Source organism: Tupaia chinensis, unplaced genomic scaffold (assembly GCF_000334495.1).
Source record: "Tupaia chinensis unplaced genomic scaffold, TupChi_1.0 Scaffold000478_3, whole genome shotgun sequence".
NCBI classification, from domain to species: Eukaryota; Metazoa; Chordata; class Mammalia; order Scandentia; family Tupaiidae; genus Tupaia; species Tupaia belangeri.
This window is the reverse complement of record NW_006159990.1, coordinates 1,074,595-1,091,894: the sequence shown is the minus strand read 5'-3', so window position 1 is coordinate 1,091,894 and position 17,300 is coordinate 1,074,595. Positions and strand designations below refer to the sequence as shown.

The window sequence follows — 17,300 nt, the reverse complement described above, 5'->3', positions numbered from 1 at the left end:
ACAATTCTATCTGTGACTAATATAAACTAGAAATTAAAGAGGTAGGTGACTATCATCTGAAGATGATTCCAAAACAACATGCGAATATGTTGAGAGATGTGCTTGAGTTCCAGAAGCCTTCCTCAACTGGACGATGAACTCCAACACCATAGCAGCTGCCTGAGGAGCAGGGTTTCCCAGGACTTTCATGATGTCACCAACCTTCACTGGAAGGTTCTAACCTCTTGAAACCACGCCACGAGTTCTGCAGACACTCAATTCTAGAAAATGGCTAATGAAGTAAGTTGTAAAGAAGTAACACTGGAGACCAAAGAGTGATGCTCAAGTCAGCAGAGCTCTTCAAAAATGTGTACTCTCACAGGGAGGAAAGCACATTAGGATTCAACAGAAATCTTAGTGATTCATCTAATCCAATTCTCTGGTTTTACAATTGAGGAAATAGAGGCTTATTTTTTCCACTGGCTTACCAAGCAAAAAAATTCTGAAAATTCAAATGCTATAAATGCATGATTAACTTACTCATTTAGCTTATGATGTGGCCAAGAGGCTACATTTTCAGCTCTTATCACCTTAGTCTGCAACCCCATTCCTGTAGGCTAAGTGCTAAGTGGTGACAGAGAGAAGCCAATCAAAGGCCCTGATTGCACCTGGGGACAGACAGTCAATAAGAGAATAATAATTTGCAACCTCAAACCTGCCTTTTGAAAACTTTCTCTAGGCTCAGATCACGGATTATCTTCCCTTCTTTGTAGGAGGCACCTCTGAGCACATTCCAAACTCCAGTTTTGCTATGGCAAGCGTTAGAGCAGCAGTGATCCTCTGCCCAGAACATCCGGGTCAACACAGCTGGACAACTGGAAACCTTTAACCCACAGGGAAGATATATACAGCTGTATTCAGCTTCTCAGTCATTGTTGGCCACTTCTTTCTCAAATTAAAATTTTAAAAAATTGGGACCAGCAGTTAGCGTAATGGCTATATTGCTGGACTCCCACGTAGTTGACCACGATTCGAGTCCCGGACCCAGCGGCTTAAAACTCATGTCTGGCGCGTGTGCGTGCGTGCCCAAGATCCCAAGAGGAGAATTAAGGAGAAGGGATTACGGCATAGCCATTCCCCCTGGGAGGGTGATTTCTCGCTTTCTGTCTCTCTGTCTCTGTCTGCCTGGCGAGCGCATGCACCCTATAGTAAAAACCTCTCCAAAAAAAAAAAATTTTTGTTTAAATCATAGGAGCTGGCAGGTGGTACAGTAGTTAAAGGTGTTGTATTCCCACATGGCTGATCATGGTTCAAGTCCCAGACCTGGCGACTTGCTCTCTCTCTCTCATCAAATTAAAAAATAATAACAAATGGAATTAAATATATCTTAAAAAATTAAATTTAAAAAATTACTTTATTTTCTCTCTAGCCTTATTTATCTAAGATTTTAAAGTTCTATTTTGTAAGATGGTTAAGTATTTTTTTTAATTTTTCAAAGTCCTATAATGGTTTTATATTTCTTTTGAAAATGAAAAGGTAATTATTTTTAAAAAGAAAGTTTTAGTCTAAAAAAAAATAAAGGTAAAGGATTCACAGAGTTCCCATCTGACTGTGAAACATCTAAACTGAAAGAGGCGCTATATGGCACAGTAGAACAGCACAGTCTCACGTTGGGTCCCTGTTCTTCCATTAACCTTGGGCAGAAATGTAGTCCCTCTGAGACTTGCTTTCTTCATCCGGAAAAAGGAAAAAGTAACACCTATCCCACAGGATGCTGTGAGGACAAAATGACGCAATTCCTGGCACATGGTGGCTTCCATAATTGGTAACCCCCTCTCCCTGCTACACTTGGCAAGAATCCTTGAATAAAAGGAATCCCTACAGCCTGCTCCAGTCACTACCCTGGCCCCTTTTAAATTTGAAAGGTACTCTGTCTCCTCAATGTTACCCTATTGCTCTGAAGAGTTACAATTGTGCTTAGAAGAATTTCTACATTTTTTTGTTCTCTCCTTTAAAACTGTACATGTGGATAAACCATAAAAGTTATTTTCCTAGATATGATAATGCATGTTTCCTAAAGCACACCATGTCACATATAAAAGCTATTCTGAAAAACATGACTGAATTAATTTGTACATTGTTTCTTAAAGTGCACCAAAGTAAATAGTAAAGACCTTTAAAATATGTCACTAACCCCTTGGATTATTTTTTAAAATAAAACTAAATATGTATCAACTGAGATGTATGGGGTTTTGGCTCCAACGTGATGGCAAAAAGCAGCAGTGTCTTCCAGAAGAGAAGAATGGATAAACTCAACTAAGAATACCACCTAAGCAGCAGACAGCACACCCACAATTCATTGTGACTGCAGGCTCTGAAAAGCACAATCTTGATTCCTCCTACAGAAACAAGTCCATCAAAGAAAAAAAAAAAACTCTCTCTCCATCCTAAATCAAGGATTTGTCCTAAACCCTGGAGGTAACATGTGTGATCATTTTCCTATTGTATATCCTTGGTAAGAGGTCCGTAATTATCATTCTATCTTTACACTGCATACACGCACATACAAACCCTATTTTTTAAAAAAAGTGTTAGTGGAGAAGTCAAGTGAAAGAAAATCAATAAAGAACAGCCATCATCCAAAATATCAGGCAGCTCCAATATTCACACCACCGTCCGATGTTCCCCACACACGTAGACAGCACTGGGGCGTATCCGCCGCCTTGTGTGACCAGGAAGCCGTGGCAGAAACTTGAAGGACTTAGGCATCATGTCCAGGCAGGCATCATGGAATTTCTTAATCCTCCAGTAGTAGATCAGTGGGTTCAATGCTGACTTGAGGTAGCAGAGCCAGAGTAGCCAGGTGCTAATCTCAAAAAAGTTGTGCTTATAGTAAAAGTGCTCACTGAAGGTTGCCACAAGGCTGTAAGTGGTGAACGGGGCCCAGCAGACAATGAAGACAGCGAAGAGAATTAAAATGGTGGTGAAGGCACGTGTTTTAAAGCCCATGTCGACGCTCATCTGGAAGGGTCGCTGGAGACTCATGAGACCCAGTTTGCTGGCCTGGCTGAGGCATATACCTTCGGGGTAGCTATGGATCCTCAAGGCATTGTGCCGAAGGGTGTTGAGTATGCCCATAAATGAATACAATATTACCAGAAATGGAATGAAGAAAGAAATGAGAGAAATCAAAATCACATAAGCCTGGTAACCTGGATTGGTTGTGTACCCAAACACACACTGGGGGGCTCGTGATGGTATCTGCAGGTCAGGGTTTCCTACAGCCAGAGGAAAAGCTACACAAAAGGAAGCTGCCCAGGAAACCGCAATCAGAACTTTAGCCCTATATGGATTTAGCTTATCCTGCCTCTGGACTATAATAAGGAACCTGTCGATGCTAATGATGAGCAGGATAGCTACTCCTTCTATCACAAACAACCAGAAAAACATAGCAGATACTCTACAGAAGAACTTCCCAAAAATCCATCTGGTGGTAAGAATGGTTACCAGAGCAAAGGGCATGTTCAGCACTGCAAGCAACATGTCAGCAAAAGCCAGGCTGGCAAGGAGGATGTTAATTGCAGATCGCATGGCAGCTTTCTGGTAAACCATGAGGCAAACAACCAAGTTCCCAAGAAAGGATACAAACAGAATAAATATCATTATAGCAGAAAGGATGATCTGGAGAGGCAAGTTTAGGCTCTTAAAAACTGCTGGTGTTGGGGACACAGATGTGCTATTCACTGTCAAGAAACTTGAGCCAGTGGGAGTCATGGTTTCAAAACTGTATCTAAGCAGTGGACCAACACCAGGATGCTGGAATGGTGGGGGGGCTGTGATGTTCATGTAGGTGTTTTCATAGACTACAAATGTTGTGTTAGATGCCCCAGTATGGGATGCAGTCAACACTGCCGAGAAGGCCATGGTTTCAGAAAGGTGGAAGATGCAGGCAGAGATGCAATTTTTTAAGCATTTCAACACAGAACAGTAACATCAAGTTCCATTGATGGGCTTGGAAACACATTCTGGAAAATGGACAGTGAGTTCCATCTTCCGCAGGAGTCCTTCTGCCTGAAAAGAAGCCCAAAATGCAAAAAGTAAGTGACAAATGAGATTTGCTGATACATTCAACTTCTTACCTTTCATCACAAGAGTCACTTTTGCTCTTTATAACCCTTTAAAAATAACTCCAGCCTAGTCAGCACTAAAATAGTGTGGTTCAATTATTTTAATTTTAGTCAACCACAGTAAGGCTTTCATATAAAAAGCATTTCCAGTAACATGGTTTTTCTATAGTCACTATGAACAGATTTTATTATGCAGTTCTCCTGAACATACTAATTTTTTTTTTTTTATTAACAGCCCTTTGGTCCAGGTTCATATTCCATTTTTACATTAGCACAAGACTAGATAACAAAGTATCCTAAACTCGGTTTCCTACTTAACGTACAGTAATTACCCACTTTATTTCTAATATCCTTATAAGTAGATAATTATTTTCAATAAAGATCTGAAACAGTTTCCTAGCTTTGTAGTTTTTTAAGTGTTCCTTCCCAGAAATCACACCAGTAACCATACTAGAGAAGTCCTTCAAGAGGAGAAAAAGGTTCAGCCATGGTGGTGAGTGTTGGCTGATGCTGCTACTCAATGGGCTGAGCCACACAGGAGGCCCAGCCCACAGTAAAAGATAGGTGTGGCCGCACATGTCTATAGTCCCACTTACTCAAGAAGCTGAGTCAGGAGGATCATGACAAAGAGAAACCCCACATGTAAAAAGTTTTTGTCATCTTTCTAAAACTTATTTTTCTAAAGCTCTGTTTCCCATAGTCTCTTTTCTCCTAATTCTGCCCATTTTCACTCTTTCTTTTCTGAAATCTATTCTTTTATCTTGTTTATTTCTTCTCCTTGAAACCATACCTGTCTTGTGTTAGCAACTTGACAGATGTTAACCAAATAATAAAGATAAAAAAGTTAAAGAAGATGGCAAAAAAATTATCCAAGTATAAAGAATCTATTCCAGAAAACTTACAGAGACATTTAGAATCTTGTTTCAGACATTTTTTATTACCTTTTTCTTATCCTTATTTCCAACTCCTTAACAATTTCTGCAACCCTTTCGTCTTCTGTGAGGGGCTTTCTTAATCTACCAAATTTCTATCCCAGTTTGTGGTATGGGTTTTTCCTTCTATAGGTCTTTACTGGAGAAATAACTTCTTTAGTTAGAACTTCCTTTGGGTTTCTAGGTAGATTGCTTTAGTAAACTCTTCAAAGATTGGAGAAAAAAAAATAAATGCACGGATGTTTAAAACAAAATTGCAATTTGCACATTATTTGGACCTAGAAATAGTCATTAATTTTAAGAGTTATATCCAAAATTTCAATAATTCATTTCTTGTGAGATCCAAAATCTAGCACTGTAGGCAAATCGTGGGCTCTCTATCATACTTCTATCTTTGTATAAGCCTCTCTTTGTTATCCAAGGTTGCCTTTATGAATAAAGAGAATACTGATTTCCTTGTTCAAAATATCAATTTTACTACTTATTCTCAATTTTATAGCTTGATTTCTTTGTCCCTACTACATTTTATTTATCCTCACATACTCACTCCCTGACTACACTGAGCACATGCTTGACTATGATCTAAGGTTCACTGAGGTTGGGAGTGAATCACATCATGGGGACCCACTGGAGGTGTTCGTTCACTCTCTCTCACTTATTCACACATGGAATAAACCACCTGGTTTTTTGTTTTTTTTTTTTTTGAAGCTCATAGTAAAATGAAATTTAAATACAAGCTTACTTTGGTATAAACTATTTTAAAATCCATGCAGTTTTTCACATTTTCCTTGAACCCTCAAATGCATTGAAGAACCTGAAACACCCTGTAGGTCCCCAGAGACACTGTGGATACCAGTTACCACAGTAGTTGGGGGCTGAAAACTGGACGTCTGGCTGAAAATCTGAGCCACTGGAACCCTATTCCCACACCCAGGCCTCCTCTCCTCTGAACAATCACATGAAAGCACACGTTCCCATTCCAGCAGCCCAAATCTGTGGCACAACTGAATCTGTCAAGCACCAAACCTGAACATAGAAGTGCAAGACTGAAAGCAGAGGGTGTGAGCCGGTGTTCAAACTTAAAACTCTCACTCCTTTCTCTACGCTGTTTTCCAGACTGCTAGACGCCAGGCATATGCTGCCCACACAGAAGACTGAAGGGCTCATCTTTTCCATTAACTGCACAGCTCTAGAAGAAAAACTCTACTGATATTAACATCGGATGGTACCTGAGGGAAAATGCCAGCTTGATGCCAGTCACCCTGTATCCTGAAGTCCACCGACTGTCAAGCCCAGCCAGTGAACACAGAGTTTCTAATCAGCATATCAGTGCCTATTAAATATACATGGTCAATTTCCCTAAGACATATAGATTAAACGTAAACGAGGGGATTAAATAAAAGCAATTTTGTAGTTCAACATTAAGGAAAAGAACTGGAACTTAAAGTGTCAGGAAACAGCACGCGCAGACTTGATAATGCCTTCACCTGGGTAGCTGTGCTATGCTCTTCATTCATGGCACTCCTGGCTCGCTGAAATGTACATATCCTCTGGCCTTCCTTTTTTTTTGTAATGAGCAAGCAAAGCAGTGGCTTTTGAATGCTCATAGTAACTACATTAAAAGAATCTTCCCTCTCAGGACTTCTCATAAAGTACCACTATGACCTTAAGTTTCTTAGAATTTTGTATAATACTAAATGAAAGTTGCATCCTTTCATTTTTATTTCCAAAGGAAATGGGACAGTAGCAGCACCAGAAGAGTAGATAATTAGCTTAGGTTGCTAATACTTGCACAACAATCCTAAAGGTAAATCTAATCTAGATTTAACAAATGGCAAATCTTTATTTGGCATTGGTTTAAAAAATACTTACTACATTTTCCAAGATTAAAAAAGAAATCTTCATGTTATATAAAAATATGCACCACCATGATGTCACAAGTAGAAAATTCTACACCTGACCCTCATGTGATGGATCACAATCAAATCACTGAAATACAAAAATGTATGAAATTATATTCAGGCTATGTAAACAAGGTATATATGAGACATAAATAAATTTGTCTCAGAGATTGACTGTATTAATCTCATTGTCCCACATGATTACCATGCTTTGCCCATGGCCCAATAAATACTTGGGTAATTAATTTCATTTAAACCATATTTTGTGAGGTCAGGAATAGTTTTTACTTATTTTAGTATTTATTTATGATACATGCACTTAATTTTACAATCAAATGAGTTTTAAAATATTCAATTCCTGCCCAGTCCTTCATGATCCCATGCTTGTTTTCAGAGGTGCTCATTTTTAAGTACTGTAAAGGTTATTTCAAGTGTTCATTATTTTTATTTTTCTATTTTTAAGAGAGATTTTTGCTGTAGGGCAAATGCACTCACCACAGAGACAGAGAAACAGAAAGCGAGAAATCAACCCCCAGGGTGATGGCCATGCCACAATCCCTTTTCCTACATGATCCTCTTAGGATCTTGGGGACACACATACACACCTGCTGTGAGTTTTAAGCCACCGGGTGCAGGACTTTAACCATGGTCAATTACATAGGAATCCCAGTGAGGTAACCATTACGTCATCTCCTGGTCCCTCAAGTGTTTATTCTTTATATATCTACCTAACATGAAAAAATTACTACTTTTGATGCATCGATTTTATATATTAATTCCTGGTTTCCTAAGAAAATATATGAGGAGATGTTATTATAACACCTCCCAATATATTTCTCTTCGCTTTATACTACTAGCATCTATGTTTTAAAATTTTGAATTCAGGAGAAGTTAAAGTTGACATTAGTTTATTTATGTAAATGATATATTTGCTGATAAGCCAATAGTATAATAGTTTCCTTTTTTGTTAAATATGAGGTTTCTTGGAATGGGTAATTAACTTTTTTATGATTTTTTAAAAATAACTCTTCATAATTTTTTTTACCAGCCTACCAGATAAATTTCATACCAAACAATACATTAAAAGGTGAAACTTATCAACTACATTTTTAACTTGGAGACATAGTTTTTGTCCTCCTGTTCTTCCCTGGAGCAGTCACTTTCTGGGTCTGCACACAGAGGTCAGCATAGGTACCTCCTTACTGTCATCTGGAAATCTTGCTCTGTCTTGGACTCCTGGCATCCATATTTCCTTCCTGCTTTGTTTTCACTTCTCTGCTTCCTTTATTTACATCTTTTTTTCCCCAGGAACAATTCACTCAATGGCTTTTGAAGAAAAAACGCAAGGGAGGCAAATTTCAAGTCTCTGAATGTTTGAATAAGTCTTTATTCTGTCCAGATTAATTATCTTGGTTTAGACTTCTCAGTTGAAAATCATTTTCTCTGACAATTGAGAAAGTGTTATTCTATGTCTGTGGTTCTCAAAGTTGATGAAAATCACCTGAAATATTTGTAAAATTAGACTCTTGGGCCTCACTCCCTGAGTCTCTGATTCTAGAGTGGGGCCCATAAATTGCATTTCTGGAAGAAATACAAAGGTAAATCCAAGACTTTCGATTTCAAGTTAAAGGATCAGGTGAAGGACCAGAAAGATTCTGTAACAATGTAAAAGAAACTCTTTTCTTCCATAGTCACAAAGATGAGACTTTTGGGCCAGTCACGATGCCACAACAGTACTGTAACATTCAGCAATACTTTAGTCACATGGAAGGTCTAGGGTTTATATCCCAAGGTCTCCTTACACACACTGAGCACGTGTGTGCACATGCACCATGATCCTGGCTGGCTGAGGCTGGGGATGGACTGTGGCATGCCTTTCTCTCATGGAAGAAATCGATACACTTTAAAAAGATGCGATTTCTGAAAAACAAATCAGTGTTTAATCTTGTAGGTAGCTGTACCACAATACAAACTGAGTTCTGAACCTTATAGAGTCTCTCTGTTAAAGTTGGAGCATTGACTGGGAAGGAATGGTGACCTGAAAATTAAGATGGAGATACACAGAAGTTCTAGTGAAGCTGAGGACTTTGTTCCACAGAATCTCCTTTGCAATGTAAATAACCTTTCTTCCTCTTTCTCTCCTTTCTTAAAGAATCAGTAAGGTCCTCACATAAATTAGTTCCTTATAGAGACTTTGGCTCTCCTTAAGGACCTTGATCCATCACCTTCACTGCTTTTAATCTTATAATGAGACTCAAGTACCAGCAGAACTGAGTGTGAAGTGCAAAATGCAGAAATAGATTCTGATCTTATGTGTTAGCCCTTGTAATTGAAAATGGCTCTAAATGTTTCACTGAAGACTGGTTCCAAAGGTGGCCTACACCACAAGAAACTGAGATGCCACAACTTCCTTATTATAGTGGGAACTATCCTAAGTCTTAAGCATAGTGGAATGCCGGATTGGATTTATCGTGTATGATCTCCTCACTCACCTCTAACTACATCACTTCAGAGGATCCCGAGGGCACTGACCTCACAAAGTTTTAAGAAATACATTGATTGAGAGGCTCGCCAGCATTGCTGAAGACCTCTTAGCAATTCTCTGCAGGCCAGGAACGACAATGGGCAATATTACCATCCAGAAATGGGGTTCCTGAATTGGGTGGGGATGACACTATCCCAGAGTGTCCGAGACTAAGTGACAGCACCTACTCCAGAGACATGGTGGAAATAACGAACAGCAAAGTGAAAGCTGTAAGCAGAACAGTCTGACGTGCAGAGGTCTTTGGTGTTTGATCATGGTGTCTCTAAGAGACAAATGTTTAGAAACCTACTAAGTCCGTCTTGACCCATATAAGCAACTTGAGATGATAGACAGACCTAGAGTCTCTTGAGTTAAAGGAAGTAGAGTCCCTCTTGAGGACGAACCTTATATACAAGAAAAAATTTAGATGATAAATCTTCCTCTCAGTCTTCCTCCAAAAATCATTTACAGCCAATTACCAAGATGTACTGTACAGCAGGAAAAGAAAAATAACCAGAATTTTGTGGAATTGCTGGATATGGCTCTGCCCTAACAACACTCATTCCTAGAGACCCAAAATGGTACTGTGGGTAAGCTGTCACATCAGACACCAAAGCTCTCTGCAAGTCGGACTGTTCTGGTTACAGCTTTCACTTCGCTGCTCATTATTTCCACCATGTCCCCGGAGTAGCTGCTGTTACTTAGTCCCTGACTCTGGAATATGATTTGTTTCACCATTTAAAGTAGGAGCTTCTGGAAATCACATAGTTCATACAGTTTGGGCTTAGTTCCTACTCCTACTCATCCCAGAATTCACGCCATAGCTCTCCTACCAGTTCTGAAATGCAGAGTCAAAACAGACATACCCAACAGGTTCTCTCACTGGTTCCTCAATGTGTGGAATCAGGGCTGTAACAATATGAAAGGTCAAATGCAAACCCCTAGAACTACCTCTACCTATGAAAATTGTAAACCAAAAGCAATGTTTCATTCATGCAGAGATTGCACCGATTAGGGTCACCATCCAGGACCTGACGGATGAAGGTGATCATTCCTACCACACCCACATTAAGTTGCCCTTTTAGCCCTGTAAAAACAGATAGGTTTTTGGAGATAGCACTTGCTGCACCAGATATGGTGTCCTTGCTGGCACAAATTTATATATTCCCTGGCACCTGATTCCCAGCTGTGATCTGTCAAGTTCTGTTTTTTTCTCTATAAGTGAAGCTACCTGAAAGCAGTCTGCTTCCAGTGGGCAGTCCACTATTCTACTTCAGGGCCTTGAGAACTTTAAAGCACACACTCCCCCTCCATTCCACAGAATGTCATGCTGTCCATTATACGTGGGCTGCAGAGTAAATAGTATGCTCTCTCCACACCTTGGTCAGGCACGTGTGTGCCAGAAGGTAAGGAAAGATTCCTACAAAAATTCAGAGGTTGCAATCTTTGTGATTTTCTAGGCATCTAATAGTATGTCAAGATATCCCTTCCAAAGTGATTGTTATCTCCTCCTGTCACTAAAAAAGGTGCACAGTATCTAGTAGGCACTTTGGATTTTCGAAGCCACATATACTTCTTTTGGCTATGCTATTCTGACCCATTTATCAAGTTACTTGGAAAGCTGCCACGTTTTCATAATGAGTCATAACAAGTGAAGGCTCAGCTACAAGTCCAGACTGCTCTGAAAGCGGCTCTGCCACTTGGGCTGTGTGAGCTAACAGACTCACTGTTAAGTGTCTGTGGTGGATAGGGATGCTGTATGGCATTAGGCAGGCCCCCTAAAGGTGAATCACAGAACAGATCTTTAGGATTTTGGAACCAAGCTATGCAAAGTGAATATCCTACGTGAAGTTGGTACTGAACCAGCCTTCTGAAACCATCGAGTTGGATGTGCAGAGAGCATGTTAACCTTAAGCAGATGTGATATGCATGGAATCAGGCCTGGCAGGTCCTGGGGGCACCATTAGGAAATATGAACAAGTGGTTCGGATTCCCATAATGCCTGTTCTTGCTATGTTGAACCTCTCTTTAAACTTTACCTGTGGTTTCACTGAGAGGAATGCTTTACGACTAGTTAACTAAAGAAAGAAAGAAATTTAGGCCTGTTTATAATTGGGTCCACACAATAAACTGGTACCACCCAAGAGTGAAGAGTTGCAGCACTACAGCCCCATTCAGGAACCCTAAAGCTCATGGCAAAGGGAAAGCCCCCCAGTGGGCAGAACCTGCACGATTTATCTGGTAGTTCATTCTAGAAGAGATATGCCAGAGATACAGAACTATACTTATTTGCAGACAGTGGCTAACAATTTGGCTGACGGATCATATAAACGCTTACCAAATAGCGACCTCAGAGAGAAGGAGCTTAACAATCAGGTAGACAGATGCCCATTGTATGAAGCTCAATCAAACTCTTTCTTCAGTCACTCTGCCCTTCACTAAAGGGCTCATGAACATGTGTCAATGGCAGATACAATGAAGGCAATACATGGGCTCAGCAACCTAGATGTCCATTCACTCCAACCAATCTGGCTACAACCACTCAGTGCTCAACCTGGCACTATGGAGACCAGAATTCAATGTACTGAATGAATATGGCATCATCTCCTGCGGACACCAGCAAGCCATCTGGTGGCAGATTGTTTACATGGACTACATCATTATTAGAGACTCTGTTCTTACTGGAATAAACCCACATCCTGGATAATTTTATCAAGAAACCACCAAACATAGCATCAATATATTTCATATCCTGTGTCTCCTTTCTTTCACATAATACCCATATATATCAAAGAAAAATAATCAGAAAACTAGTCATCATTTCTACTGTAGTCACACTTTAAGAATAAAAACAGTGGAACTCAAAAAACAAGACACTATGAATTTTATTTTTAAGCACACAGAAGCATAAAAAAATAGACTTAACCAAGATATTTAGGTGCTCAAAGAATGAGAATAACTGTTTCTGAGTTTTACTAGGAATTATAAAAGAACTATTGTAAGCTCTTTGATTATAAGTTAGCTTTTAGCAATTTCATAACAACTCTATGAAATAGTAGTAACATTATTACTATTAAATAAAATAATTTTAGTTAAGTAAAATAATTCTTAAAAAGGGGGATTATAATAGCAATCATATTACTACTCTATGTAATAGTAGTAATTTATTTATGTATTTTTTATTTGCTTTTATTTGACCAGAGAGAGACAGAGTGAGAGACAGAAAGAGAGAGAGAGAAAGTGAGAAAGCAAGCAGTCAGGTCCAGGACTCGAAGCATGGTCAGCCATGTGGGGGTCCAACACCCTTAATCAGCATGCCACCTGCTGTCCCCTATGATCCCCATTTTAAGGATGAGGAAATGAATGCATAGAAAGGTCAAATAACTTAACCAAGGTCACACTAATAATGAGTAAAGCTACGATTTAAACCCAGGAAGTCTGCTCTATGTTTTGAAAGTATACTATACTATGTTTTGCAACTAAGAATAATGTACAGAAATGTCAATGGTAAAAGAAAACATAACTACAAGTTTGTTTGTATTTACATGTCACACAAATTTTCAAACATATATTATTACTAAATTCATTTATTTATTTAGATTTTTGCTATTGGGCACGTGTGCTCACCAGAGAGATAGAGAAAGAAGAGACAGAAAGTGAGAAATCACCTTTCAGGGGATGGCCACACCGCAATCCCTTCTCCTCCATTCTCCTCTCGAAATCTTTTTGAAACACATGCCTGGCATGAGTTTTAAGCTGCTGGGTCCAGGACTAGAACTGCAGTTGACTACATGGAAGTCCAGCAATCTAACCATTATGCCATCTGCTAGTCCCCATATTATTAGCTTTAAAATGCAATTAGAGTAAATTTAGAAATGATTTGGAAATGAAGCAGGAATATGTCTATATTTTTATGAGGATATTCATATAAACGTAGGGCTCTATGCCCTGATTACAGAAATCTAGGTCTGCCAAGAAGTGCACGACATATGGAACCCACATATGCATGAAAAATTCAAATACTCTTTTTTCCTCAAAATATGAAATTCAGTAGAAAAGAATCTTACCTATGTTGAATTTTCTGTGAGTGTCAGTGTAAATGATACCAATATGGTAAAAATACAAAAAGTTCCAAAGTAATAAGCCTAGTTTCCACATGTGGTGTCTAAAATCAGCACGGTCACCTTTTAATCACCAAGTCACATGAAACAAAGAAACTGAAGTGAGAAATTTCTAAGACTCTAACGGAAGTGAGTATACTAAGAAAAAGGCAAGATTTCTCCATGCTAATTCTGTTAGGGCCCCAAAGGCCCTCCTGGGGCTGCAGTAACAGAAACGCTAGCTGTTTTTTGGAGAAGAGCTCCACGGGCTGAAGCACTGAGTACTGCCATCAAACTCTGCAAGGCAACCCTCAACAAAACGGGTACTGCAGAGAAAAGGAAAAGAAGAGGGGAGCACCTGCACTGAACCCCAGTCAACTACAAAGGGTCCGTTTCTGTCTTTATCTCTTCCTGCCACCTTCAGCTCTTCTAAATGGCCTTCTTCTCTTTCTCTGCTTTCCTTTCAGCTTATTTTCTTTCCTCTGTCTTTTCTTTCTGGTGCATCTCTCTGTTCTGAAAATTTTCAAAACCAACTGCCATTTCAAGCTTGGACAAGAGGCCACCCTGGAATCCACATACTTGCTAAGAACACTGGATCTGCCAGCCCATTAGGATTACTGACTCTCTCTTATGACTTCCATTTCTTCCCCCTCCAGGAGAATCCTACAACCTGTACCTTACTAAGTGACCTAACATTCAGAGATGCGCCAACAAATATGTCTGCCTATTTCTGACTCAGAGAGCACATCTTACAGAGGGCTTAGAACATCACTCTACTGACCACACCTTAGGAAGAAACTCGTTAGACAAAATTCTGTCTTGATATTAAAATTCATCAACTGCCAGCGACCAGCAGTTAGAGTAATGGCTATGTCGCTGGACTCCCATGTAGTCGACTGCAATTCGCATCCCAGACCCGGTGGCTTTAAACTCATGCCAGGTGCTCGCTTCGGCAGCACATATACTAAAAAAAAAATCACGCCGGGCACGTGTGCGTGCATGCCCAAAATCCCGAGAGGAGAATGGAGGAAAAGGGATTGCGACGTGGCCATCCCCCCTGGGGGGTGATTTCTCACTTTCTGTCTGTCTGTCTGTCTGGCGAGCGCACGTGTCCTATAGCGAGCCCACGTGTCCTATAGCAAAAACCTCCCCAAAAAAAAAAAAAATTTCATGAACTGCCAGTATATATAGTGAGTCGCCAGGAAAGTCATGATGTATTTTTCTATGCAAAAATGCATCATGACTTTTCCAATGATCCAATATATACAATATGTACATAAAGTCAGAAAAAGCCTTTCACGGTTCAATAAATAGGCTTTTCTCTTTGCATGCAGTTTAATTCAAGTCATTTTTTATATACTCCCTTCACTTCAAATCTGTAGTAACCCATTACTACATAAAACCTGTCAATTTATACAAATCTAAACATAGCCCATATCAACCTTTTTTCACTTCATATTTTTAAATAATTATTTTATTTAACTCTATTTATTTTAATTCAACCAGAGAGGGACACAGAGAGAGAGAGAGAAAGCCACCAGGTCTGGGGCTCAAACTACAGTCAGCCATGTGGGAACTCAGCGCCCATAACCACCAAGCCACCTGCCTTTAATTCAAGTCATTTTTTATATACTCCCTTCACTTCAAATCTGTAGTAACCCATTACTACATAAAACCTGTGTTTCATTTATTCACTGAGATAGACTAGTAAGTCAGTGATCTTTCCTACTCTCAAATGTTCTCATTTCAAAAATATAGTTGTAAATCACACCATAGAGAGAATTAAATATAGCCAAATGTGAATTGTAAACTTTAGAGTGCTATCAGAATATAATATGACCATATTCTTCTACATACTTAAACTATTTTATGTAACTAATATCTTTCTTATACACTTATATATAATAGGTATTATTATATGTGTATTATTATATTATATATATTATTATATTATCTATAACTGTTTATCGTTTAACTGCAAGTATAAACTACTACAATATTTTGGAAGGTAGCCTGGCAGTATTTTACAATATTAAAAATAAGCAGTTTGGGGCCCAGCAGATGGCATAATGGTCACATCACTGAACTTCTATGTAGTTAGTTGACTGTGGCTCAAGTCCCAGACCTGGCAACTTGAAATTCATGCCAGGCACGTGTGCGTGCATGGCCAAACTCCTGAGAGGAGAATGGAGGAGATGGGATTTTAGCGTGGCCATTCTCCTTAAGGGGTGATTTCTTGCTTTCTGTCTCTGTGTCTCTCTCTGTCTCTCTCTCTGTCTCTTTGGTGAGCATACATGCCCTACAGCAAAAATCTCTTAAAAATTTAAAAATTAAAAAATAAGCAATTTAGGGCCAGTCTGTGGCATGATGGTTAGGGTGTCTAGATCCCACATGGTGGAATGTATGGTTCAATTCCCAAAACTGACAGCGTGAAAAACATGGCAAGCACACGTGCATGCATTTTCAAATGTCTGAAAGGAAAGACAAATGAAGGGAGAAGGGGTGAGGGGTGTGACCACACCTCATGGATAGGTGGCGGTGGCTTTCTCACTTTGTTTCTTTCACTCTCTCTTCTCCATTTTTCTCTTTCACAAGCACACATGCCCTCTGGCAAATTAAAAAAGAAAAATAAGCAGTTTAAATAAATACTGTCTAGAATTCTACATTATAAAAATAATAGAATAAACATACAGACAAGGATGTTCAATGCACCATTTCAGAGTGAAAAATTAGACTCCCCTTTTTTTTCAGACAGACTTTTGCTATAAGGCATGTGTGCTTGCCAGACACACACACACACACACACACACACACACACAGAAAGAGAGAGAGCAATCACACACCCCCTGGGGAGACGGCCACTCCACAATCCCTTCTCCTCCATTCTCCTCTCAGGATTTTGGGAGGGCACACATACATGCCCAGTGAGAGTTGCAAGTCGCCAGTTCCAAGACTATAACTGCAGTCAGTCATGTGGGAGTATGGTACCTTAACCACCATGCCATCTGCTGGCTCTTCTAAATGCTCATCAATGAAAAACAGTTACAAAATTTGTGGTATAAACAGAAGCTAAATTATCAAGCAGCTATTACAAACAAGGTCAATCTACAGAAATGACACCAGAGAATGTTAATCAAATTTTGAGTGAACAAAAAATAGCTCATAAGGCCAGCAGGTGGTATAGTGGTTGAGGTGTTGGATTCCCCATGTGGCACAAGCTGGATGGCTTGAGTCCTGGACCCAGCACCATGAAACTCATGTACCTTGAAACTCACACTGGTTGCACGTGCATGAGTGCCTAAAATCCCGAGAGGAGAACAGAGGAGAAAGGACTGCAGAGGTTTCATCCCCCCTGGGAAATGATTTCTCATTTTCTGTCTCTCTGTCTCAGTCTCTTTCATGAGCACATGAAAGCACCCTGTAGCAAAAATCTCTCAAAAGAAAAAAGCTCACAAAATGACACTCGACATGACCTCACTGTATATCACTGTATATATGTAGATGAGTGTGTATAATTACACACATGTGTATGTATATACATGCATGTCTGTATGCTATAGTTTAGACAATGATTTGTCCTCCAAATTATTCTTTTGTTATTATTTAGTCCCTGATGTAATGTCACTGGGAGGTAGTGAAACCTTTAAGAGGAAGACCCACCTTCAACGTGGGCAGGCACCTTGCCAGATAAGATTGGCATCAGTGGACAGAGAAAACAGTTTATTTCCTCTTCTCCT

The 17,300-nt window shown here is 39.5% G+C and overlaps 1 protein-coding gene across 1 annotated transcript in view; it reads right to left on the bottom strand.

Annotated features, from left to right (window-relative positions):
• Positions 1 to 1,574: 1,574 nt before the first annotated feature.
• Positions 1,575 to 17,300, bottom strand: part of GPR63 (G protein-coupled receptor 63) — a 57,898-nt gene continuing 42,172 nt past the window's right edge. Inside the window, exon 2 of the mRNA XM_006156100.3 lies at positions 1,575 to 4,050. Within this exon, the coding sequence (XP_006156162.1) occupies positions 2,644 to 3,903 (1,260 nt within the window). The 5' untranslated portion in view covers positions 3,904 to 4,050 and the 3' untranslated portion in view covers positions 1,575 to 2,643. The remainder of the gene's footprint in view (positions 4,051 to 17,300) is intronic.